General features: G+C 35.5%; 1 protein-coding gene across 1 annotated transcript; it reads right to left on the bottom strand.

Annotated features, from left to right (window-relative positions):
* nf2a (neurofibromin 2a (merlin)) lies at nt 1-27523 on the bottom strand. The gene is made up of 17 exons (XM_042723116.1): nt 27268-27523; nt 22253-22378; nt 21121-21243; nt 16440-16523; nt 14402-14470; nt 13087-13169; nt 11253-11328; nt 10791-10925; nt 10618-10692; nt 10033-10146; nt 9473-9595; nt 8380-8496; nt 8189-8289; nt 7455-7560; nt 5122-5249; nt 4004-4163; nt 1-458 (listed from the first exon to the last, which is right to left on the bottom strand). The coding sequence occupies exons 1-17, from the start codon at nt 27379-27381 to the stop codon at nt 408-410; spliced, it is 1785 nt and encodes a 594-aa protein (XP_042579050.1). The 5' UTR covers nt 27382-27523; the 3' UTR covers nt 1-407.
* Nucleotides 27524-27687: the final 164 nt, after the last annotated feature.

Genomic DNA, 27687 nt, shown 5'->3' with positions numbered 1-27687 from the left:
GACAGAGATATCTGCTGTGCAACTGGAGAGATGAATTTAGGATGCAGTGCAGAGATATATGTAGTCAGTGTGTGTACACTGCTTAACCGTAGTGTCTTCATAATGGGATTCTGACCTCCTGCAGACAAAAGAATATTGGGAAACAACGTGTAGTGCATCTCTGTATGTGAAAGAGTTTATGTTAGTGTATGTGCGGTGGTTTGAAAAGCTCCTTTTCCTCTGTAGTTCTGTTTACATGAGGGTTTGGTCCTCTTAGTGTAATGTAAACTTTAGCCACATATACATTCTTCATCACCAGAATGTGTTAAAATCAAACAGGAATGGGTCACAGTCTGTCAGAAAATGTGATAACAAACACACAATACATTGTTCACACATTCAAACACTAGTCCAGTGTGTCTGGATGGCTATAGCTCCTGGAAGAAGGCCACTCTGGATTTGGTGCTCTGTAGAGTGAGCTGTGGAGACAGATTGAAGATTGAGAGGTGTAAACAATTGTGCTGAGCTCCAAACTGATGATCTTCATTTATATCAAGTGACAGTTACAGTAACTAAAATACACACATTGCTGTTTCAAATTTTTGGGGTCAGTAACATTTAAAAAACAACAACAACAAAAAAAAAAAAACATTACTTTTATTCAGCAAGAATCAATTAAACTGACTAAAAGTGACAGCAAAGACATTTGTAATGTTACAATCTTTCTATTTATCAAAGAATCCTAATTTATTACAATTTCCCCAAATATAGTATGAAGCACAACCTCTTTAGTTAGTGTTGCCAAAAGATTAAAATAAGCATGATAAACCTTGTAGAAGATTTAATGTCGAAATTAGCCAGAAACACTTAACAATAAGGTTAAATATGCCAGTAATGCAACAGTAACATGAAAAACACTGAACAATCCTGATTGACATTAATTTAGACTTTTACTGATTTTTTAATATTTCAAGTTAAAATAAAATAATATAAAATAAAAATAAAAAAATTTCAGAATTAATTGAATCATTAGAAATTATATATATACACAAAAACGAACAAACATGCATTAACCATAAATATTAGTACATGTATTTATAGATAAATATTGATTATAATATTTTTAAAAAAAATAATAAATTGCTGTACATTGTTGTACATGATGCCTAATACATTAACTGGCCTTAATGAGAGGAATAAGATATGAAGTTAAACACTGAATAAATTCTGCTGTTTTAACTTTGGTACCTATTGTTTTTAATTATTTATGGTCATGCCATGAGAAGCACTGGACATGTATGACATGCAATACCTCGGAGTCATGCAGAATTCATAGCGAGAGAGAGGGAAATAGAGAGAGAGTAGAGGGAGCATGTGTGTCTCTGATCAGCTGTCACTACTCTGTGTGAACTCACTGACAGTGATGTTAAAAGACAGAATCCCTCATGAAAAACTGGTGTAAACAAACAAGAAGAGACGGAAGAGGAGTACAGAGATGGGAAAATTATGAAATTAATGCTATATGAAGATGGTACATTTCTGCTTTATAAATGAATCATTCTGCAAGGATTTAAGGCATGAGGACTCTCACCCTGAAATACCCCAATCTGCTCAGTGGTTACCAGACATCTTGAGTTATAAATGTCACTTCAAATATACTGTTCGAAATGAAGGCACAAGTATTTGGACTCTGTGGTTTGAAAGCATTAGTGGATCGGGTTCATAGTTAATGTGATGAATACACCGGTGGTTACTCTGCTGGGGCAACTGGTTGAATGTAAGGAGAACTGACTTCCAAAATCCACCAAAAACACCTCGAGACCAGCTGGTTAGAAGTAATTGCAAAATTGCCTGAGAAAAGTGCAATAGGAATACAGGCAGTGAAGTTCACGTAATCCGCCACTGATAACAGCCGAAGTATGAACATCTACTGACAATCGAAAGTACAGAAACATGGTGGCCTCCAGCAATTTAATCACTGTTTGTATGAATGCTGTGAATTGCATTTCATATTTATTTTTTAGGAGACACTTATCCAAAGCAACTACCAGCACACTATCTACAGGAACAATTGGCTCGGTCACTGTTAAAGAAAAAGGCCAGCTCTCCAATTCATACAGCTTCCCTACCAGAGTTTGAATCAAAGACCTTTGAGTCATATTGGTACAAATCAGAAAATGACCTAGAAAACTTTTTGGGAGTATTGGATATTCATACCGTTTGGGGTAGGAAAGATGTTTTAATGTTTCATAAAGTCAAAACAGTAAAAACAGTAATATTGTAAAATATAATTACAATTTAAAATAACTTTTTTATTTGAATATATTCAAAAATGTAATGTATTTCTGTAATGGCAAAGATTAATTTTCAGTAGTCATTACTCCAGGGTCACATGATCCTTCAGAAATCTTTCTAATATGCTAATTTAGTGCTCAAGAAACATTTCTTCTTATTATTAACATTGAAAACGGTGTTGCTTAATATTTTTGTGGAAACAATGATAATGAATGTTCAAAAGAACACTTTTTATTTTAATATTATTATGAAATCTTTTGTAACATGTCTTTACTAAATATCTGTAATTTTTTGATAAAGTCTTAATGGATCTTTGCTGAGAAGTATTTATTTCTTAATTATTAAGTATTAATTTCTTAAGTATTAATTAGTACTAAAACAGCCGTTTTTTGAACGGTAATGTATACTATGTGAAATTGTGTAACCTTTAAAAGCTATATGCATTTTTTTTTTAAATCCCTCTCCCAAATGAGTTAAAATATTTTTAGAGCCAGTTGCTTTCTAAAAAGCACTTTAAAAGGAGAGAAAAATACATCAATATGCTCGGGGTCTCTGCAGGTTAATTGACTTTTAACTTCTACTTATCCATAATTTAGTACAATTAACAAATGAACGCTTGGACACTTGCAGGCTGCCGCCTCGCTGGGGATTTTGATAGATTACCACATACACAACTGAGGGAACAGGTGAGCCTGTCAGTGCATTAAGACACTCTCACTACATCTCTTTCCCTCAGGCTATAGCTAGCAGCGGGACACACCAGGCAATGGAGAAAGCACAGCCCCAGCCATTAATCACTCCACCAGTGTGACCTGGAAAGCCAGCGACCCTTGTCACTTTCCTCCAAGATCCAGGGCTCAAACTACCTGACCAATGGTGATTTACAATGAGTCGGACAGTGTCCCGATACAGGCTTCTAATGCAGGCTCAACATCGGCTAAGAAAACAACAGCTGTTAAAGGGTGTAAAACCAAGCTGGATTTCTAGCTGCTGTTAGTGCGAGAGCTGTAAAGCCATTCCCTCCGAAGTGTCCAGCTCGATTTGCCCAAGCTCCGCTTCAGTTAGACAATCACATCAAGGCAGACTGACTGAACACATGGAGGGCACTCCATCCATCCAAACAACCAATCACCTCAGGGGAATCAATTAGCGTGGCTCTAATGAGACAATTTCACACACTGCAGGAAAAGATTCTATGACTAAAATGGAGCTTTTAATCTACCGTTTCATAAGTCTTGATGAAAACGTAGCTGAACCTTTCAGACAGAAGATGAATAAATTCTTTTTGGATTACTGGTGCTTGGTAGCATGACTAACCATATGATTAAGATCATATTCATAGGACCTAGCCCTTCTGCTAAATGGTGCTACAAAACACAGATGCTAAAGAGTTTAGTGAACCTGCACGTCAAATTACAAAATTATACCCATCTCAGACACAACAGACAAATTCAAATGTTTCAGGACTTATGTATGGAGTATGGAATTATTCCAACAATGTAGAGCAACCGGTTGAAATAGGGACACTCCTGTATCTTATAAGAAGCGGAAACTTAAAGGGGAGGTCTAATGCTATTTCATGCATTCTGAGTTATTTACACTGTTAAAGAGTTTGATTTTCATGCTAAACATCGCCCAAGTTTCAAAAAAGTATGAAGCTTTAGTATGAATTTTGATGGTCTAAACCCATGTACCATGTCTGGCTTTGTGTAAGATGCATTTAACCCACCTTTTTAAAGTTGCTCTGCTTGCTGGTGCCTTTCTCAGTGTTTTCATTATGTAGAATGTCTAAAGGTGTTTCTCGCTCCTTTAGCTTTAATGACTCTATCTCGGTCTTCAGTTCATTTAGCTGCTCCTGAAGGTGTTTGCTCTTCTCCATATACTCGACCCTGCCAAACAGGACAAAAGCATTGTGTAACAAAACTGCTCACTTGGTCTCCATCTGTTTTAAGGCCTTTTCACACCATTTTTGTCCTTTTGTCACTTCCTTGTTTAGGTGTGAACAGGCATTTGTTGGAAACTAAAACTGTCCGTCCAAAAGTTGAGGGTTGGTAAGATAAATGTTAGTCTCTTGCTCTTCAAAATTCAGTAAAAACTCCTATTTTATTATAAACCTCAGTAAAAAAAAAAAAAAAGTACTACAATTCAAAATAACTAGTTTAATATATTGTCAAATGTAATACATTCCTGTGATATTTCCTTGATATAATTTGAATTCCTGATTCAAAGGATCCTTCAGAAATCATTCTAATATACTGATCATAAATGTTGAAAATATGCTTAATTTTGAAAATGTGCTCAATATTTCTGTGGAAACAGACACATTCTTTGATGAACAGAAAGTTCAAAAGTAAAGAATTTGTTTGAAATAGAAAGCTTTTGTAACACTGTGCATGTCTTTACCGGCATTTTCAATCAATTTTATGCAACCTTGCTTACTCCAACTTCCCCAAACCTTTGAACAGTAATGCATTTTATATACTGAAAATATGCATAGATTTGTAGCAAAAAGATCTTTAGGATTATGATTAATTGGACACTCAATCAATATTATTTAAGAACCACAGCATCTCTCACTTTCATATATCATGTTCATATTGTCATTGCATTTTTTTGCTTTTTATAACTGTATTTGGCCAAACTGAAAGTGGTCATTCTAGTGGAACGGTCTAAACAAACAAGGTGTCAGGGAGTTTTAGTACTTGAAAACAAATCCTGTCACTCAGGTGAGTATCAGCAGAGAGGACAAACTCCAGCTCAGTTGATGTAACTGGATCAAAAGGTGTGGACAGACGTGACAGAGACTGTGATCAGGATGGACTGATGCCTGAAACGGGCTGCACTCACTTCTCCTTTTCGATCTCCATGGACAGACGTTTCATGTCAGTGTCTTTGAAGTCAAAACTCAGGTTCTCCATGCTGAAGTTGAAGTTCGGGCCATCAGGAGGAAGAGCGTTGGCAGACAACGGCACAGGCTGTGCAGTGAAAGAGAGAAAGAGGAAGAGAAGGAAAGAGAAAAACATGATCAAATAAGCTGACTGAGCTAAATAAAGATCCATGTACAAAAATAATTAAGCAATATCACAAAAGCAAGAGTGCTGTACCAAACATCCCAGTATTAAAATTAGTGCTGTCAAATGATAAATAGCGATAAAACGCATCCACAATAAACAATTGTTTACATAATATATGTGTGTACTGTGTATTTATTTTAGAAAAATGTTATGTTTATATATTTATATATAATATAAATTATATAAATATAAACATAAGCATGTAAATACATATTTTCAAAACATATTCTGCATGTGTGTGCATTTATAAATACATAATAAATATACACAGTACACACACACATTATGTAAACAATAAACTTTTATTTTGGATGCGATTTATCGTGATTATTCATTTGACAGCACTAATTAAAATACTAAATATTAAAACTTGATGCACTGTCATCTTAAATTCAATTGACTTTGAAATTGACTTTGTCAAATCATAATGTTCAAAATCGAATTAGATCACCAGATCTGTTATACTGCAATAAAGCTATTATTATATGTTATGTTAATTAGATACCATTTCATACATTTCTAAAGGAAACAAAGCTACTTTAAAGGTACTGTATTTAACCACCTCTGGACACAAAATGACCATACGTAGGACAAAACAAAAGAATTTAAACTCAACATGACATTTTACTTCTGTAACATAGCAAATGTTCAAGTGAAAGGCATTTTTTACATTTGATTATATAAGATGTTCACTAACTAGAAGAACTGGACAAAGAACATGTATTAAGTAAAAGAGGTGACCCCAATTTTGATTTCATCTTAGCCTAACATGTTAAGTCAATTTTATTTTGATAGCAATTTATTCAATGGAGATCAGGTTCACAGAATTAAACATTGAACTAAAAGAATCAATAATGCAAACTTCAACAATGAGGCAGAACCAAAACTGCTACAAAGCAGCTGTAGAAAGACATTTAACTGTTGCAATTGACCGGTCAACCTGACGATCTGTATAGTGCCTAGGAATTCAAGCACCTAGTATGAGCTTCAGGATTTTTGAATTAATGCCTTAATTTGCCTCAGGTGGGATGATTTTGAAAAACGGCCTTAATTTGCTTAGCCACTCTTAGTTGGATTTTGTCAAAAGACCAAAAGAAGCTTCAGGGTATTAAAAAAAAAAAAAAACACTTCAAAATTCTTGGTAAGACATCAATGCCCGCAGTCAGAGGCAACACTTTGAAATGCCTCCTGGATTTTTAAGTGGTCGAACAGATCTAACATTAGCCACCCATAGAGAGAGCTAATGTTTGAAATGATACACTGACCTCCAATCACCCCTAACTTACTGTGCATGTAAAATGTGCGGATGAGCCGCCAGTTGGATTTTCAAGAGTATCCACAAAGCTTTAAAAGAGCGGAAGAGCTCAGCTCCCAAGTGCTTAGGCTAATGATTAGGGAACTCATCGTAATAGCACTGAAATGTGGTTTCTGGGTAGAAAAATGAACTCTCCGGGAACATTTATGTAAAAAAAAAAAAAAAAAAAAAAAAAATTCTGACCTCAATTATATCTATTATCTATATACGAGGCTTTTGACAATCCCTTAACAGTCGTCCATTGGAATCAGATATGAAGTGCACTCAGTCATCATGTGTATTCAAACCTGGCGGATATTCACAATGCATTTAATGGAAGTATTCAAGTTAACTGCAGTCCCTCGCTAGCAGTTTCCGAACCCATTTGTAATCTAATTCCAAAAAGAATTACAACCATGCCATGCAATTCCTGGGACCCTAGAGGGCTACCTAACCATTTTTTAAGTTGGACAGCTTAATATGAATATAAAGATTACTTCTAGATTGCATTAAGGTGATTATTGTGAGGGTAAAACACTCTTGAAGGTTTCCCTGGACAAGAGGGGAAAGTTTTCTTGCGAGTAGTGGAATGGTTGTCTGATGCAACCTTTGTTTAAATAAATTATCTTGACATTGACAAATGGCCAAGAGGCTAAACCAGACTAGTGTAAAAACCCATAACTGTGCAGAGTTTAAAACCTTTTTCTCTTGGAGATAAAACTGGACTGGATCGGACACCAGCCTGATTAAGAATGACAAGCATTGATGTAACGTCATCTGGGGGAGCGTTTTGGTAAGGGATGGGGGATTACCGAATACGCCGATTTGCTGGTGAGCTCGAGTAGTTTGTTTTTGGCTTTGCGCTCCGATTCTCTTGCCTCCTGCAGGTCCTGTTTCAGCTGGTCAGCCTCATTTGCCCTGAGGAGAATAGATACATGGGTTACTCACTCAAGGCTTGAACCCTTTGAAGTAGACACAGTGCTGGGATCTCCAAAGCACAAATTCAGCTGGAAATGGAAAAATGGATGCTCAGATCTGCAGAAAATTGAGACTTTCACAGGCACCAAATCAAACAGCTATCCCAGCATGCATGCCAACAGACTGCCACATACTAAGTAAAGGCCCAGCAGATGGGTTTGAGGAGGACCACCAGCATATATCAACCTGTGAGAGGAAAATCTGGGATGTCTTTTATGATGCATGTTCACATACTGAGTTTTGAATAATACATTATAGATGCTGCTTGTTTTTATCCACTGCTTTTAATGCAAACTGATTTTTAATAGACAAAAAAAAAAAAGAGTGGTGATCAAAATTGAAAAAAAATGAAAAATAGCACCCACTTGGCTATTCAAAAAATGACAATGAAATGAATACCTTTTCAAACACAATCAAATGATCTTTTATAATTTAACCATTGGTACACAACAAAATATTATTTAAAAACTAAATATGTCATTTAATATTATCATTATGTCAAGCAGTCATCTGATGAAAGAACATCCATATAAATAGGCTGAGTGTGTTTGTGTGTGTCAGATGTTACCTCCTTTCAGACTCTTCTGCCATCTTGAGTGCAAGCATCTCAGCCTCTAACATCTTCTGTTCCATGAGTCTCTTCTCCTCCTCAGTGCGAATGGCTGTCACCTTTATAAAGAGTTATTCAGAGCATGATGAGTCCTCAATGCTCCTAAAGGATCGTCTATGAGCAGCTGGTGTGGGCAAATGCTCACTAACCTTAATACGCTGCATCTCCTGTTCAGCCTCGGCCGCTTTCTGAGCCAACAGCTTGGCCTCCTCCTCAGCGATTTGTGCTTTCTCCGCCAACAGATCTGCAGTCTCCTCCGAGCGTAACTGAGAACAGAGACCACATGCTTTGGATAGATGCACATTGGCCATTTGCTTCATTTGATGCCTTTGTTGATTAGCAGCATTAGATGGCAAACGTTCAGCATACTATGCCACTGCAGCATTATTAAAAATGTAAGCGATCTGAATTATTCTTTATAGATTTAACTTTTGCTGTTTTACTCGATTCCACACCATTTGTGTAACACCTAACAAAAAACTATTACATAAAGCTCAGTCTAACGCATTTACGTCATTTGCATCACAGAAATAGTGTCACTAGGTCAGTCTTTTCTTCCCGAATATATCTCTCAAAACATATCTACTTTTAAGAAGGAAAGTGAAAAAAGCTCATAAATATTTGAGAGAGTGAGAGAAAAAGAACAAAGGACCGGCAAGGATGTGAAACTCTCTGATTAAAAATAATAAGACCTCTGCTAGTCAGAGCTCTGCCAGAAGATTATTTGAATTAGCGTTATGATGAGCACAGAGGGTGAACTATAAGGAGAAATGCATATATCTGTTGTACTTACACTTATATCAGTTTAAAAGCTTAATTTCTTTTGTTTGCAAGAGCCAAAACGCCCTAATAATGTGCACTAAATACTGAGTCGTTAAAGGCCATGTGAAAGTGAAGAGTTAAAACAGAAATACAGCCTTAGAAATATTATTATATGTAATAATACAGTACATTTAGTAATATTTAGGTCGACTTGATTGCAATAAATTTGACTGTGATTTTTTTTAAGAATATTACTTATCGTTATGATTTATTTATAATAATACTTTTATTTGCTCTTTTTATTATTATACTAGTACTTTTAACATTCCTAGATTCTGTGGCAGGTTAATTGTGATTGGCTGATCGGTGATAATTAAAATATGATACTACTAAGACAAGTATATATACCTGTGTGCTCTAGCAAGCACTGAAGCAATTAGGGTAAGTATGTTTAGAGTGGGTGACATTTTAGTTTCTCACCAGTGCTTCATTGGCCATGTGAGCTTCGTCCTGTAACTGAATCAATCTCCTCTCCAGTTTATCACGAGCTCTTTCTGCCTCCTCACGCAACTGTTTCTCCCGCTCCAGCCTCTGCCGCTCCATCTACAGAGAGGTGCAAAAAGCTCATCCATATTTCACCGCTGCTAAATGGGTTTAGTGGATCACAAATCCAGCACCTGGTTAAAGGTGCCTGGAGGTGCAACAGGAAAATCAATGCATGTGGTGACCGTCAAGTCTTAAGATTTACTAGAGAGGGAGGGGGGATTTGCCTGACACTTCTCAAGCTCTCCAAAGCAAAAAGATAGTTTCCCAAAACTGCAATCATTTATTGGAATATGTCTATATACATAAACTACTGTTCAAAGGTTTAGGATCCATAAGATTCTTTCTTTTCAACTTTGTTTGTGTTTCATTTCTTTTGATCCTGTAAGGCAAGATCTAACTGAAAAACAGATCCCAGAAACAGTTTGTTTTCATTTATTTGTTTAGCATAAACAATAATCTCTCTCTGATGCTGTTAACCCAAAATCATTCCACACCTGTTTGCGAGCTTTCTCTTCTCTAGCCTGCATCTTCATCTGCTGGACTTCCAGAGAATCAATTCTGCGTCTCCTTATGAAGAGATCATGGTTCCCGATGCACAGCTGAAGAATCTTCAAACACATCAATTACAATTTAGTCAATCATTCATCCTCATGTCGTTCTATACCTGTATGACTTTTAAATGCCTGAAATCTCAGTCTGTGTCTCACAAATGCCATGACATATATATTAGTTATAGGTTGAAGGGACCATTTTATGATGGATTTATGGATTTATGTGGCCATTCTTTGGAAAAGAGCACTCTAGACAATCAGCTAAATTTCAATTTTTGTTTTTCACAGCATAAATGAAATCATACTGGTTTGGATCAACATGAGGGTGAGTAAATGACGACAATTTTTAATTCTGGGTACCTTTAACTAACAAATGACAGCATCTCGATTAATGGCATATAGATTTATTAAACCTATAATCTTCTGGCAAACAGCCCAGATCTTAAACCACCATATCACACCATAGTGGGTTTGTGAAGAACAATTTGAAATTGATCACTGCATTACTTCACATCATGAATTACTCACCAGTTTATTGACTCTGAGTTTCGAGGAGTTGAATTTGAAGACATCTGCCCTCTTATCCAAGGGTTTAATGGCAAACTGAAGACACAGTGCCAGAAATTAGTGCACCAACAACATTACTACACTTGGTGTATGGCAGATTGTGTAAAAATATGAATTGTTTATAAAATGAGTACCTCTTTATCACTGTACGAGATGTTTCTAATCTCATTCCAGGGAAACGAGATTTTGGGCGTCAGTTTGTTACTCGGGTCATAAATGTGGAGGCCCAAAGCGTCAACACCCAGCAGTAAGCTGGTTCCCTTTTTATTCTTGAAAAATAAAAACATTAAAAAGACCTTCAGTCTAGTTTATTTAACTATCATGATCACACTGCAATGGCTATTCAGAGTTAAACACAAGTCACACCCCTGGCAGAAGTAATATTTCAAACAAAAAGGCAAAAATAATGAAGTTTCAAGCAGGGTGGACACCGAAGGAAGTGTGAGATGATTTAAGCTAAAGGTGACTAGGTCACCAATAACAAAAGGTTTGATTATTACGTAAAATAATAATGGTATACAATAATGAAAGCATTTTGCTGTCCGTATTTCTAGCTCAGATTGTTACTGCCATACAGCAGCGGAGGCATTTCTTACCCTAATGGAAAAGTAATTGATCCCATACATCTCCAGATCCTGAGCTATTTTTAAATACTCCATCTCAGCTTCATCTCTGCAGCACACAATAACAAACAAAATCGTGGGAGGGAGGAAAGGAGGGAGACAGAAGGGGAGAAAGGGAGAGAGAGAATAAATTAAGACACAAAATAAAATCTATTCCACCGCAGGGCTTTAATGAGACTTGACTAACTTTGAGTGTAGAAACTAGAGGTCACACAGTACGTCTTACAGTTACTGACTGTGGCAAAGAACACAAACACACACATACTCATCATAAACTCACCAATTAAAAATATCATGCTAAAAACAACTAGTTTTTTTGTACCACCTTCATCTTCTTGTGAGTCTGCATGCAACTTGCCTTGTCAAACTGTGCTTACAGAACCAGCCAGTATTTCAAAGCTGATATACATTCAAAACTTATGTTTAAATATGCCATCTAAAAACCAGCCAAACACATCCGTCTAAATCTATACATCTATCAACAACCAAATGATTAATAAAATAAAATATAAAACAAATAAATAAATGTAGAAAAAATGAAAAATAATGAAAATAATTTTTTTTGTAAATATTAAAATAATAAACTAATTTAAATGATGAATAAATGATGTAAAATAAACAAATAAACAGATGAAATAGAAGAATATGTTCTGTGTGAAGGGTCCCGTTAGACCACCTTGGACATTATAAAATATCAAAAAAAAAAAAAAAAAAAAATTAATAAATGTAAAATAAAAATACAGTAAAATAGCTCAAATTAAAAACAAATACATGAAAAAATATATATTAAAAATTTATATTTATAGAAAACAATAATAACCAAATAACACAAATAAAAATTTAATTTGAAAAAAAAAAAAACATTCTCTGTGAACGACCCCACAGCAATGTAGACTAATGCCTTCGAATTATCTTTATTTGGCGGCAAACACAAATGTATAGAAATTATAATTTTTTCATATCATTCATTCGATTTAAATGTATCAATTGACGCCTCCAATTTGCAAATTTTCTAAAGTTACTCATTTCAAATGTGAATTATAAATTATAAATTTAATTATAAAAAAGCAATTTACATAATATATATTTACATAGTTGTATCATATTTACAAGTCCTAAAGATACAATAGCTAAATGGCCTGGACAACTGAAGATGGCACATGAAGCCATATTACAACAGCTTTAGTATGAAAAACCTTGACAAACACTGGACTTCAAGGAAAAAAATAATTGCTATAAAATGCTATGTTGTGATATCAAATTAAGCTGGGTGTATGTATGAAAGAGAGACATAAAGATGTGCAGACTGTGTATTTGTGAGTGTGTTTTATGAATACACACTGGAGTGCTGTCAAATATAAGGAGAAGGTGTGGAATAAGAAAGTGCCCTACATGCATCTAAATAAGCTCCGAAGCAACGCAGGAAGTCAGTTTCATCATCACAGTAGACCAATTTGGGCTTTTTTTGAGCAAGGTTATTCCCAGTTCTGGATAAAGAAGCAGGCCAGTTTTTCCATTTTGTGAGTGCCTTGACTTTCCAAAGTGCAGGTAACACAGAGTGAAGCCACACTTGTGCAACACTGCACGTTTATAGCATCGCAGAACCAGACTGTTGGCTACTAACAAAGTCTGGTCAATTTTGCAGCCGATTCTAACAAACACGCAAAGCATCCAGCTCAGTTTGTTTGTTGCACTTGATTAAAGACTGTGATTTTAGAAGGCATTTGCCATTCCTGTGTGCAACATGAGTTACGTGAAAAAAAAATGTGGGCAAGCTGTCTGGGACTGAGACTAGAGGATACAATACCTGGTTCTGCCCCTGTGCTCAGCGTAGCAGACCGTGATTCTCTCCTCCCACATCTCTGCAGTCATCTGGTACAGATTAATAACCTGCACAAGAGAAACACACAAAGATCAGTCATCAACTTGAATAAAGTCTTAAATGGTCTCATCTGGGTGTTTTCATAACGGAACTCTTGGTGCGCATCAGACTCTGTTTGACATCAATTTAATTTTTTTTGTTGGAATGAAAGCTGCTTTCCATCTTAAAAAAAAAAAAGCGATGTGACCAACTGTTTATGACATACACTACCATTTCAAAAGACTTTTTTGAAAGAAACAAACTTTTGTTCAGCAAAGATCCCTTAAATTGATCAAAAGTGACAATTATTTTAAATAAAATTATTGTAAATTATAATGATTAATAAATTATATTCTTTTAAACTTTCTATTCATTAAAGCATCCTGAAAAAAAGCATCACAATTTCAAGAAAATATTATGCAGGACAGCTGCATTCCAACATTAATAATAATTATAACAACAATAATGTTTCTTCAGCATCAAATCAATATATTAGAATAATTTCTGAAGGATCATGTGATATCAAAGATTGGAGTAAAAATTAAACTTTGCCATCACAGGAATAAATTATCATTTAAAATCTATTAAACTGGAAATAGTTATTTTAAATTGTAATACTATTTCACAGCATTACTGTTTAATTGAATGTATTTTTGATCAAATATATTCTACATGCCATATAATTACAATGCATTTCTTAGAGTGAATGGTCCCCACAGATATTACCTTTAAGAAATAGCTCATATTCTTTGCATCATTTGCAACATTTGTGGGCCAGAAAGTGTTGAGTTGAGTTCTGGACTGGTGGTGAAAGTTTTTCTTCTCCTGAGACACTTTAGCTAAGGTGCTAAATGGCTGCTGCTAGTATTTATTTTGGTAAACATATTGATTTCACAAATAGTTTGAGCAAAATAAAAATGTATATCTGGGGCGGAAAAGAAATCAGTTTTAGAACGATCAACCAAACCAAGAGTTAAACAGAGTAAAAACAGTTAACACAATGGCTAATAGACCTGAAGGACATTTCCTAATTAAGTGGGGCTATTTAAATCCTTCAGACGATTTTGAATGCCAGTGGAGTAAACAAACACTCTTTCTCAGTACTAACTGACATGCGAGCGAATGCTTCCAGCCGAGAGCTTTCACTACATCTAAAGCCCTACGGGAAGCCTGCCGAAGCCTTACAGGCTTGTTACAGAGCTCTGCGAACATAATCAGCATAATTAGCATGGAGTGACGCCCATCTCAACATCACACTCACTCTCTTTGGTAGCAGTTCCTCTTGGGACAGGAAGCCTGGCTTGTGGACATTAGGGTCATAATCACCATACTGCAGAAACAAGATGAGAAATCAAAATGAGCTCAATTCTGAATACTGAGAGGGGGGAAAATGGACTCACACAGTCATAAAAAAACAGCCATTATATTCACCTGCTCTCACTTAAAGTGAATTGAGTAATATGCTGTTGCGTAAAACATAAAAGCACTTACAAATCAAAATAAGATGAAATACAGCTGTGAGTTTTTATGAGAGGCATTATGGGTAAGATAAGCAGAGAGTAAAAAAGGTGCTGCTGAAAGAGATAATTACATGATCACATTTTACACAGAAGTTGCAACAGCAAAATGGTTGGTTTGTACATTGACTATGGGACTTGAATGATGCAGAATGCCCAAAAAAAAATTACACTACCACTCAAATGTTTGGGGTTGGTAACAGGTTTCCTTGTCTTTTTTTTTTTTTTTTTTTTTTTTTTTTTTTTGCTGGTCTTACATCAGAGTTGAGAGAGTGGCTATAACACACATCACACCAGTCTTACTCAAACACATTAATTAAATATTATGGTTGCACTTTTGAAATGGTCTGAAATTGACGTAAATGTATTTACTGTCTATATGTTTGTTTATAAACACTGAGGAAATTGTCTGTGGTAATCAACACCACACCACAGATGCAGTACATAAAAATAGCTGAGAATACTCCCGTAAGAGCATATGAATGTCACTATTCCAAAATAAACATCATTACAGATTGTGGACCGCGTGCAGGAACTGAACAACAAGCAGATATGCAAAATCAGAAAGGCAAGACAATAATACTCCATCAGTGTCACGCTGGCTTGTCATTTTGAGCTCTACGGACAGATTCACGCTGCTTGGCTGTGATGAGACTGGCATATGAAAGCATCTGTGTGAATGGTTGCTGTCTAAAGCTTCGCTCCTGCATTAAGAACAAGTTTTCACAGTAAGGGAGAAACTCAGCCTCTCTTTATTTCTTAATTGTGTATATCTGCCTATGCCGATATAAAAAGTTTTTAAAAGTTTTTCTCTTATGTTCGCTAAGGCTCCCTTTATTTGTTTAAAATACAATAAAACAGTGATATTGAGAAATATTATAACAATTACAAATAATTCTATTTTAATATATCTTAAAATTTTATTTATTTTTGCGATGCAAAGCTGAATTTTCAGCATCATTACTCCAGTCTCGGAGTCACATGATTCTTAAGAAATCATTCTAATATGCCGATTTGCTGCTCAATAAACTTTTCTTATTATCAATGTTGAAAACAGTTTTGCTGCTTAATATTTTTGTGGCAAAAAAAACAGCATTTAATTGAAATAGAAATCCTTTGTAACATTATAAATATCTGTAAAAAGATTTTGTAACTAATTTTTAAAACAAAAACTTAAATGACAAACAAAAAGCTGTAATAATGACAATTTTATTATTATTTTTTATATACATTTATAACATCAAAAGAAAAAAAAGATCAGTTGTGCACAAATCATATACATGACAACTTTGAAACCAAAATGTCGGGTTTCCAAAGCTGCTGTAAAAAGCCTTGAGAAGCCATCAAAAGTCTTTAGCACACCAGCACAAGGCTCAAACACCAGCTAAACAAACTGTCTTGCCATGTGAAGCTTACAAATTTAACAAAGCAAACAAAAGCTTGAGTTGACTCCCATCCAGTTTTTAGAGCCATCTAGTGTTGCTCCATGTCTGATGTGAGTCAGAGAGAAACAGAGTGCGATTCCTAAATTGGCACAAGGTGAGCTGTGTGCAGTAAGCCAAGGCTTTTGGATAAATCGCATGTTCTTGTTGCCCCTGAGCTGTCAATCAAACTGACACCTGCTTAATAAAATGGGCTTCTTCCCATGGGAAAAGTGTAATGGGATAAATGCTGGTCTTGAAGGACATCCATAGGAGGTTAAGCTTTAGCTCTGACACCTTTCTGTGTATCCATCAAAGAAAGAAGGGTTTATATAAAAAATAAAAAAAGGTGAGCACTGACCTTAGCGTGGACGGCGTAAGAGGCTAACAGCACTGAAGCCTCGGGTGGACAGTATATCTCCTCCTCTAAAATACTCTTCTTCACCTGCGGGATATCAGAAGACAGGAGAGCAACATTAACAGTATTTCAGTATTATTATTGCTACACATTTAGGGGAATGTGTTACCAAGAATTTTATGCAATGCCATCATGATAAATTACAGTGATATTTGCCTGGATCTTGCTAAAGAGCACAACGGTGGTAGGATCACCCCTTCACAGTGTTTGAATCTGCATTCTTTTGGTTATTTGCCCAGATATATAAGTACTATTAACTACTAGCAAAAGATAATATTAGAGACAGCATGTTAAACACTTTTTTTATGTAATTTATTCCTATGATGGCAAAGCTGATAACGCCAGTCTTCAGCGTCATATGAACCTTCAGAAATCATTCTAATATGTTGATTTAATGCTTACAAAACATTTCATTGATCACAGTTGAACTGCTTCATAATTTTGTGGAAACTATGATGCTGTTTTTTTTTTCAGGATTTTTTGATGAATAAAAAGTTTAAAATACAATAGTTTATTTGAAATAGAAATCTATTGTAACATTAAAAATGCATTTGTCATTTTTTTATGAGTTTAATCACTTGAATAAAAGTATTAATTTCTTTAAAAAAATTGATAAAATAAATACAGCAAACCATAGGTTATTTTCAACTTATGCATCCAAGTATAAAATGTAAATTTGAAATAATACTAATAAATTGGTCAGTTTAGCTAGATGCTAACTATGACATGGAAACAGAAAGAGCATAAGACCAAGTAGTCTTTGATATCAAAAAAAAAAATTATGACGTGCTACTTACTGTGGTTTTAGTATGCAAACCACAATGTCAGAAACAGATCTCTAACTAGTTAAACTCCTATAGTCAGGGTCTAGAGACTTTAATGCTTTGTAAAGATATAGATATTTTATTGGGTACTTTCTGAAAATAGAGAACAAACAACACTGTTTTTTTTTTCTTAGCTATCCCAGTCACGACTATCCATTAGTAAGCCGGCAGAGGCTGTCTCCTTCCGGCTCTATGTGACTGCAAAGCCCGGACGTCATTTATGGCTGCAAATACAAAGCAAAGGCAGAATATTTCAGGGTCAGTTTTAAGAACTCTAGAAGCAGCAGATGGCTCACAGGTTACACATTCACTGTTGCGGGGCTATTGAGCTGAATTCCAAGCAGACGCGCCTGCCAAAGGACTGCTCCTAGTGCAGACTCCTAAGCCTGGCAGAAACAATGTAATTTGTGTGTCCATCATCTAGATTTGAATGCATGCACGAATAAATAAATCTAGACTTGCATTTCTTGGATCTATCAATGCTTGCAAACCAACAAAATAAATATGTTCACGTTTTCAGTAGGTTAAATAAAATATTATTGTAAATAAGAAACGTGGTTAAAAAAGTTGCATGGATGCTACCCTGTTAATAAAATAATAAAAATATAAAATGTAGACATAAAAAAGCCACATTCAAGGCTGTATTATCTACAAAATGTTTGAACGGAGTCTGCACGTTAAAGCAGTCAAGCTGAACTAATTCCAGAAACCTGTGGAAAAGAAAAGGAAAAAGAAAAAGAATTTCAATGCAGCTGCCTTGCAAGCACTGTAACAACTAATTGATAGACTTGTGAATCAAAGAATCAAATTAATTCCTGACTTCATGCTTCATCAGAAGAGAAAATTAATAAAGGATGGAGGAATAGACCCCTGACCTTTATGAACAAAAGAAGTGGTAAACAAAATGCATAAATGTTTGTTCACACTGAAAGGTTAGCATTTAATTGTCAACAATGAACCAGTGCCAAATTATGAGTAAAATATTGCTGCCTTGCCAAATGAGCTGTTGCTAAAAGCACAACCACACGGGAGACGGCTGGTCACTGTGCCGACCATTAGCTGCTTGGCAAAAAGAAAAAGGATCTCATTTAATGATAACGAGAACATAGAAGCCAAAAAAAAGTTTAATGACAGGGCTACAGTTAGCACAAGGTCAAACTCATTAAAAACCAATAACAAAACAACCAAATACTCATCGATAAATGAATAGTTTGCTCAAAAATTACATTTTAAGTCTGCATGACTTAAAAAAATATTTGTAAAAAACGTACTGACCTTAAAATGTATTAAACGGTAGTGTATCAGTGTGATTGTGAATATAGAGCATGAGAAACGTATACTTCTTATATGACATTTATGGTATTTTGTAAAAGCATGCATAATACACATAACCCAGCTTTTTTTTTTCACTCCCCATTCACCTTTGTTATACTGAAAAGGGTGGTCAGGATATTCTTAAAAAAAATTCTATGAATGCAAGAAAGTGGAATGACATATGTAGGCTAAATAATGACAGAATTTTCATTTCCAGGTAAACCAACCCGTAAAGACTTGCTTCCCAGTCATCCCTTTCAAATATTAAAAAAAACATCATGCTTGCTCTTTTATCCGTCAACCAACTACCAGTCTGAAAACAGTCTCAAAAGTAGCATGCAATGTGTCAATAACTGGTCAAAAAGGTTCTGGCTCTTACAGTGATCTTTTCAATCTGCTTTACAAATGTGACAGCACTTTAAGAGCGCAGTCTGGGAAGGGTGGCCGTTCCTGATAAGAGCCCATCCAGACGAGCATTTTAAACGGGATCTGCACATCCAAACACGTGGCTCTATCCCAAGCCTACATATGAGCAGAGGGCAGAGGCTAAGAGAGAACCGACTCACCGTTCTCCAATCTCTTTCTAGAATTCATTAGCATCTTTTGAGAATTCATTACATTCGTTTTCAGAGTGCATTGCCATTCTGGAGCAGCGCGGGTCTACCTCCCATTACGAGGTGGAGATAAGCTACTTACGTTGTCTGAAAATGTTCATATCATCATCTTGTGCCCTTTACAATGCATTTAATCTACCAGATTGGTACAAGCACTGTAAAGTGAAGGGCAAATTGCCATAACTTAACATTAGATACAAATGCTGTTGCAACACTGTGCACTGTGTACTGAAAGTTAATGCATGCAAAACAGGTGCTTATTTACCTCCCATGCCGAGCAACCAGCTCGCTCAAATCAGAATGATTGATAATGTGCTCATAGTCAAGGTGTTATTGCTTAATGGTTTCTGATCGCTCCGAACGAATCTTGGCAGGAAGCCGTATTACAGTGGGAGGTGTTCCCCAGGGCTTATAGAATCAGAGACAGGAGCCCTGATGTGAAGCACACCGATTCCACATGGCTGAACACAATCACACCAAACAATGAAAGAGAGCGCTGAACCCACAGACAGCACAGCCCTCAAACCTCTCTCTCACAGAGCTGCATCGAGAAACCAAAGACAGGAGCTCAGTTCTGCTGCCAAGCCTATTGAAATGAAATGCTTCCGAGTTTGGGTTTCAGTGACACATCATCACCTGCTCTTGTGTACAAACAATACTTACAGTCCAGCTAGATTATGATTATAGATTATGCACAACACTATTCGGATATCAAAACAATTTTCTGTGCATCGATTTTCTGCTCTTGCTTTTGGAGCATGAAGGGGTTAGGAGTTAAGCTTGCAACACAAAGTTAGCAGGATTAATCACAAACAGGTTATTATATTGTTAAGGAAAAAACAAAATGAATTAATCTAAATGAAAACTCATCATTTCATCATAACTGGGATAACTGAAACTAAACTAAAAAAAAACTCCAAAACTAACCTAAAATAAAAAATTTGTAGTTTTCAATATATAGCGTATTATAAAACGTGACACCTATAGAAAACTATGTACAGCATATGTAAATTAAACATGAAAATACCACTAAATATCAAGAGCACTGGACTATTAAATATTGATAAATCAACACTAAAATTAAACTAAATGATAATGTGAAAACTCAAATTTAATAAGACAAATTAAAAATAAAATAAATATCAGGGGTGCACGATAAATATCGGCAGATAATTAATGCACATCTCCCTGATAATGAACGTGGATTTGCGCAGCTTGTCAGTTAACAACGGCTCTGTGTACTAACAGCTGCTCTATGTGAAATCACGCACCTGATGGAATTTACCGCTGATTAGAGAACCGGCTTTACTTAATTATCGGTCCCGATATTTATCGTGCACCCCTAATAAATATAAAAACTAAATTCAATATTCTGGGCCACATACACACTGCAGGTTTTGGGAGTGCAACTGAATTGAAATCTTTGTTTACAAAGGCATGTATGAATGTATTCGAATCTCCCCCATGAACAATCAGGCCGAGATGATTTTATGACCCTTCTGCAATAAGGTGCATTATAATATCCCTGACGCAGACTGATTTTCAGCTAAACTGATATACACATAATAATGAATAACAAAGAACGCCGAGCTGACATCTATCTTGAAATTCGGAAAAGTCTCCAAGTTAAATCCCAGGACATAAACAGCATGATTTCGGTTATGAAAAACTGCTCTGGGGTGTTTGATTAAGAATGGATGTTAATTCAATGAAATTTGCTGAAGCTATGCACACGTGTGCTTGAGTCACCTCTTTTTCCATCATTTCCTGTCCTCTCTCTATCCTCCTATCAATAAAAGTGGCAACATGCCAAAAGAGTCCAATTAATTTAAGCTGTAGTCCAGCTAAACCCACCTAAACCCAATGACTCACCTGCAGAAAGAAGAGGTGCTGTGTTATGTCTTGCACCAGCTCTTCTTCAGCATTCTCTGGGTAAAACTTGGCCAGGAAATGAAACACAATGGGCTCTTCTTTGGGCATATCATGATCCAAAACCTATTACAAAGATAAATCATGACAAATGTTGTGATGTGCCTTGTATAATTTATATACCACTAACAATAAATTACATAAAAAAAATAAAAAAAATACAGAGAGACTGCCACAATGTTTGACATGATAAAAATGATAATACCATGTCCTAAAGTAGTACTATAGCATTCTTTGAAGTACCATGAAAAGAAAATGGTACATGAATAAGTGTAGGCCTTCAATATCATCATATTGCAATGGTAATACCGCGGTAATTTTTTGAGAGGGTAATGAGTTTGGTTTTCATGACAGTCTGTTTGTATTTTTACTACCTTTTAAAGGTTTGGGCTCATTGAGATTTTCTAATGTTATTAAAATAAGTCTTTTATGCTCACCAAGGATGCATTTATTTGATCAAAATACAGTAAAAACAGTAATATTGTGAAATAGTATTACAATTTAAAATATCTGTTTTAATATATTTTAAAATGTAATTTATTCCTGTGATGGCACAGCTAAATTTTCAGCTTCAGTGTCACATGATTCTTCAGAAATCATTCTAATATTCTGATTTGGTGCTCAAGAAACATTTCTTATTATTAAAGTTGAAAACAGCTGGCCTGCTTAATATTTTTTGTTTCTGGAAACTGTGGTCTTTTTTTATTTTTCTCCCAAAATACTTGATACAAAGTTGAAAACAGCATTTATTTAAAACTGAAATTTATGTTTTCATGTAAAATACTTTATTATCACTTTTGATCAATTTAATGTATCCTTGCTTAATAAAAGTATTAAAAATCATCTTACTGACCTCTTTTGAAAGGTAATGCATATTATTACACAATACATTTTAATATGATCTATCAAAAATATTTTAAAACGTTTATTTAAAAGCCTAAATTAAGTAAATTAGAATATCATGATATACTGATCGATTATACATGATAAAGGAATAATGTTTCCAAATCATTTCCTCAAGCATTTATCAGAAACAAACTTTCTTGCGCTTTCGAAGTAAAGATGATCATTTTACCTTTTTGTCCATTTTCAGCCATGCCACAGTGTCTTTGACGTCATACCGCAGACCAAAAAACCAGGTCTCCCTGAGTCCCAGTGTCCGGCACACAAGTTCAAACAGATCCTTTCCTTTCCACTTCAGCTGCATAAACAAGATCACAGAAAAGGTTAGTAACATGAAGCTTTAAAGAGGTGCTTTCTAGGCTGAATTTTAAACTATTTTTAATATTCATTCCTGTCTGTGTCATAGTTCCTTTTGAAACAACAAGTTGGGGCCAGGACATATAGACAGACATGGACTGAACACAATAAAACCCCATTTCTAATTACAAGAAGCCCTTAAAGGAAACAACCTTAAAACTCTCAAGGGATTGCAGCAGACTAATCGAATTCAGACTGACCACAAATCTGAACAGCTCTAGTATAATGAACAGCGACATTCCCTGAAGAACCTCATTTCCACAGACCATGTGGACACAAGGCAGAGAAATGAGTCTGAGCGTTATTACAAAGTCACTGCTGTCAGCAAACGCATTCACTCATTTTCAGACATATCAGTTCATCTTTTATCAGGAGGACTACTGTCAGGAGACCAGGAAAAAAAATTACCATATTCAATTGGAGAAGAACTATGGACGCATATCAGTTGCGTATTTCTCATTAAAATGACTTTAATTGTCTTGTGCATACTGCATACTTGAACAGACTCAATAAAGCAGCAAGAAAACATTCATTATTATTACCAAAGGCACCTGCATAAGGCTCTTCATCATTAATTTTATTGGTTAGAGATTAATTGGACAGAAAACAAGGTCAAATTATTTCCCAACAGCACCGAGAAGACTACTTACAAATTGTAGTCCGTTACAGATTGCAAATCACATGAGATTACATCTCTCTCAATTAGATTTAACTAATAATATAACTTTTAGAGAATTTTGACCTAACTCGTTTATCACATAGTTTTAATATAAAAATACAAAAGTATTACATATTTGATTCTTTATTTTCAATAACATTAAGTGCATTAAATGTTTATCCCACTGGGGTTTGTGAAGGAACTGAACAAAAAATGTGAACACTTAAAAACACTTAAAATCTTCAGTACTAAAATGTGTGAATGTGTAGTTCAGTTATTCAAATACAAACTTAAAATCTCAGAGGGACTTCATGGAGATATTTTAAGTCAAAATGATGTGTGAATATGTAATCCATAAAGTAACTGTAATCTGAATATAAGCATTTTAAAACTTAATGTAATTTATTACAACTACAAGCCCTTCATTTGTTGAATCTAATTACGTAATTCAGATTACATGTAATCAGTTACTGTTTCCCAATATTGGAATAGTCCATTTAATAACATCAAAAACCAGAATTTGCCATCTGCAGGAGTATATAAGCAGAATAACAATTAGAAAACTCATGTTGTGAGAATAATTCTCTTGTAGACATCTGTGCTCGATTAGCCTTGTCATTAGTGGGATTCAAGTGTACTAGGCATCATTTGGACCCAGCTGAGCTAGATGCCACTGTCTTGTGAGCAATATACTTGAGACATATGTCACCTTGAATGATTAAAGTTTATGACACAGAGGACAGAACCTTGCTGTTATAAGTACTGACTACTTCCAACACTGCAAACTGCGTCAGCATAACAGGGACAGGTGCTTTTCAAGGTGCGGTTTCATCTTGCCTAATGTTTATGTATGAGAAAATATGACAATATGCTGCCATCCAGAGTCCAAACAATTAAATATGCTGATGCTTCCCCTCTAGGAAGCTGAAGGCTGCCTTCAAGGACGACCGTCAGCTGGTGCAAACATTCACAGAGAAATGAGGTGTGTCTGTGTAGAAAAGTGTTCACTCACTGTCCTAAATATTCAGTGGAGAAGTTATATGGCTTTTTAGGAAGTAAAAAAAGAAAAAATGAAGTACTGAAAACTTGACAGCATAACAGCACAAGAAAGAAAGAAAGTACAAAAGCAGTTACCTCAAAGTCAAATTCCTGTCTTTATCCACTATTGAACCCCAGGCTATTACTCCAAATCAGATTATATTGACTGAGCTACAACAAGACTGTCTTTCTCGTTACACAGCACAAGATTATATGAGGTCAACTCAACACTATGTGCAATACCTTTAGCACACAGAGATGACTTACACTAAATTGTAGCCTATAGCACTAATATTTAAATATTCTAATATTAATATTGAATAGAAAATATGCACTGTACTTCTAATAATTCGCACCTGACAATGCTTAAACTGAAGCACAAGAAAATATATGAAACACTTTAACAATCTGTATGGAATCTGTGCATTATAGTGACCATCTTCTGAGGTCCATTTTCACTTTAATAGCATTCTAAGAAAACATCTAGAAGCTAAAATAAGTAAAACTGGCTTTTTGGTATTTCCTCTAGTTTCAGGATCTTGGCGATGTTATTCATAAGTGTTTGTGTTTGGGGACCATTTTCTGTTGTTAAATAATATCTATCACTATATACCCAAGGCTTCTGGAAATAACATAAACTTTGGTTTAGCAAACCCTGTAGATGACTTCAGTGATGGGCTATTATCAGCCATCAATGGTAGGGAATAAAATCATTATGTATGCAGGGGTTGTGGTGGTTTGTTTTTTTTTGGTCCATGCTGCCACCAAGTGGTGGTTTTTAGGAAATATGAAGATGCACCAAAATACTGTAATCAAATGCAATGGTTTTAAATGGTCCAGATGCAAAGGATATATCTAGGTTAAATGTTACTGTGTAAGCTCTGCATCTCATACATACATGCTGTCAATGTATGTCATACATGCACTCAAATAACAATTTTTGTCCAAAAGAATAAGTTTAAAACAAATTTAAAGTTGCATATTTCTGCTTTTAAAACTATCCGAATACCACTAGACTGCCCCATTGCAAGTGCATTACTTGAAACAATTTCTGATTGTTTTTACAAACTGAAGGGTAAATCAGAAATATTGATTATGGTAATCGACAGTATGTCACAGATGCTGTTGAAAAAGCTTAAACCTGGAATATTGCCTTAATATTTATTGGAGATCAAGAACAATATCACACAAAAAAAAAATGTCTCAGAAAAATGCCAACCAGAACAGCTACAACTTGCTCCCTCAATTCTAAATATACATTTAGTTTTATATCTAAAACCACAAAACTAGTACATGAGACACCTTCTGGGTATATTATATAACAACAGCACCATGATGCCTCAGAACCTCATTACCACCATAAGAAAGACTGTTAATGAGTGTGAAAGAACAAAACAGAGTGAGACAGGCAAACAGACAGGCAGGCACAGAGCAGTACACAGGGTCTTGTGGAGTGGGACCACCGTGCCTCATGGGACATTAACTCATGGTCCCCGTCTGTCACACGGTTCTCTTACCACCATCTGTTTTCCCTTAATTCAAAAGCACTCCCCAAGTTGGTTTCTGTGTAAAAATAGGGCATCTTCCTGCAAGAAACTCAGTGGCTGTTATGTGCAAATGAAGTGCAGCTCCACAGAGGAGTTCTCTGTGTGCCTGCAGAACTCCCAAAGGACTCAGCGTTTGTAAAAAACACCTTTAAATATGGAAATGATGATTATTGCCACACAGGATGCAACTTGCTTTGTACATTTGTATGTTTGTTTTAGTTTTTCCCCACAAGCAGTCACAAGTGTTTTTTGAAAACTTTTTGGGATTATTTTTGAGAAAAAATAATTTTTCTTCAATATTCTAAGCACAAAAGGAGATGTTAGGCAGAATGTCCAAGCTTCTGTTTTCAAAACAAAAAAGTGAACGGTGATTTATACTGCCAAGCTACAAAAAGCTCCATATAACTATATTTCTTATCCTTCTAAAGCTATGCGATAGCTTCGTTTGAGGAATAGAACCAAATTAAGTTGTTGTTTATTGTTGATATTAACCTGAAAGCACTCCAACTGTCTATTTCTATTATATGCCTTTTTCATCTGATTGATGGTTTATGCCCTTCTACCAAGTAAAAGGCCTTTTAGTGTAATTCTAAAAAAAACACCCTGTTTTAGGTCATGATTGCAAAATCCTTTTCATAAAGTAGACATAATTTTTTGTAATATTTCAAGATGAGCACTTTCTGGACTGAAGCAATTTAGGTTTAGGTAGATTTTGTTTTGCCTTTAAGAAAATTCACAAGTTAAAATGTAAGTATCAAATATTGCCTAATACATCAGACTTTTGCGGAATGTTTATTTGTTCATCTCTCAATCATCATTGTATTGCACTGCCCTAGAGCTTTGTTGATCTTACTTTGACATGTTATTGGGAGATACTGACTTACAACTTATCCTTACCTGCATTTTAAAGTAGTCTGCTGTACTCTCACTATGTCGTGAGCCATAAAATATGGCAGTCAAAAAACAATGAAAACTATCATTTCATATGTCAAGCTTTACAGGGTTAACTTTTTTTTCTTCTTTTATTAAATTGAAATATCGCTTTGTCAGAAGACTTAGAATGCAGTGCACTAGTCACATGGACCACTTTTATAGGGCTCTTCTAATAGCTTGGTAATATAAATCATCATCCACTTTCGCTGCATGCAAGCTGTAGCTTGTACTCATTTTATTTAACTATGAAAAAAAAAAGTAATAGAGGATCCGAATAGCATGAAGGGAATGAGCAATGACACCATTTCCTTTTTGGAAGAGCTATTCCTTAAGGCCACTGCACTGCCTCTGTTCAAACATAAAAGCAGCTTGAGGAGACAGCTCCCCTGGAGAAACAGGTCAGGCTGAGTGACTTGCTCAAGGGCACAACAACAGTGAGTGGGGACGTTAAAATGTCGACAGTCTGGTGCCTTCCCCAAGTTAAGCGTACATGCCCTCTGGTTACTGATGAGAAGCATTGATCACTGCCAGCGCAGGTTTGGTTGTAGGCTACAAGAAGTTTACTCCCATAAAACAATGTAAAGGTGATACGTACGCATTCAGAGACAGTTTAAAGTTAATTCACCACATAAAAACAAAACACTTGCTACTTACCTCGCAGCTGAACTCCAAGTCTGCATCCATTGTAACAACTGCGACATTGAAGGTTTTGGCTTGTTTCCTCCGAAGGGAGCTGAGACCCATTTTTGATGCAAGGACACTTGCCATAATGGCTGCTGATGGGAAACCTTCCTCCTCGAAACAACATAAACCTGTCTACTAACTCTCTATCTGAAGCATAGCTCATTATGAAACATAACAGAGTTGAACTCTGGTTAAAAGCTACAATTTAGCATTACTGGCCAATGTGACAAAAATGTGATTTAAGTGCATCTCTAATATTTGTCTTAGTCAGTGCCCATTCGTTAACTGGTAACTAGTAGTTGGACACATATTATCCCTGTTTACCTTCTCTAAAGCTTCATTAAGCCTGTAAGAAGATAAAGGAAACAGACAAGAGCACAAGTTTATTAG

Source organism: Cyprinus carpio, chromosome B5 (assembly GCF_018340385.1).
Source record: "Cyprinus carpio isolate SPL01 chromosome B5, ASM1834038v1, whole genome shotgun sequence".
NCBI classification, from domain to species: Eukaryota; Metazoa; Chordata; class Actinopteri; order Cypriniformes; family Cyprinidae; genus Cyprinus; species Cyprinus carpio.
Note: the sequence above shows the minus strand (reverse complement) of the source record. Positions and strands in the feature narration are given on the sequence as shown.

Bases quoted from the DNA above. Each gene is read 5' to 3' on its own strand.
- nf2a (XM_042723116.1), bottom strand. From the start codon at position 27,381: ATGGCAAGTGTCCTTGCATCAAAAATGGGTCTCAGCTCCCTTCGGAGG. The intron at 10,147-10,617 runs GTGAGTAATTCA...ATGTGTTTGAAG, and splicing joins AACTCAGAGTCAATAAACTG to ATTCTTCAGCTGTGCATCGG. The intron at 4,164-5,121 runs GTGAGTGCAGCC...CCTGTTTGGCAG, and splicing joins ATGGAGATCGAAAAGGAGAA to GGTCGAGTATATGGAGAAGA.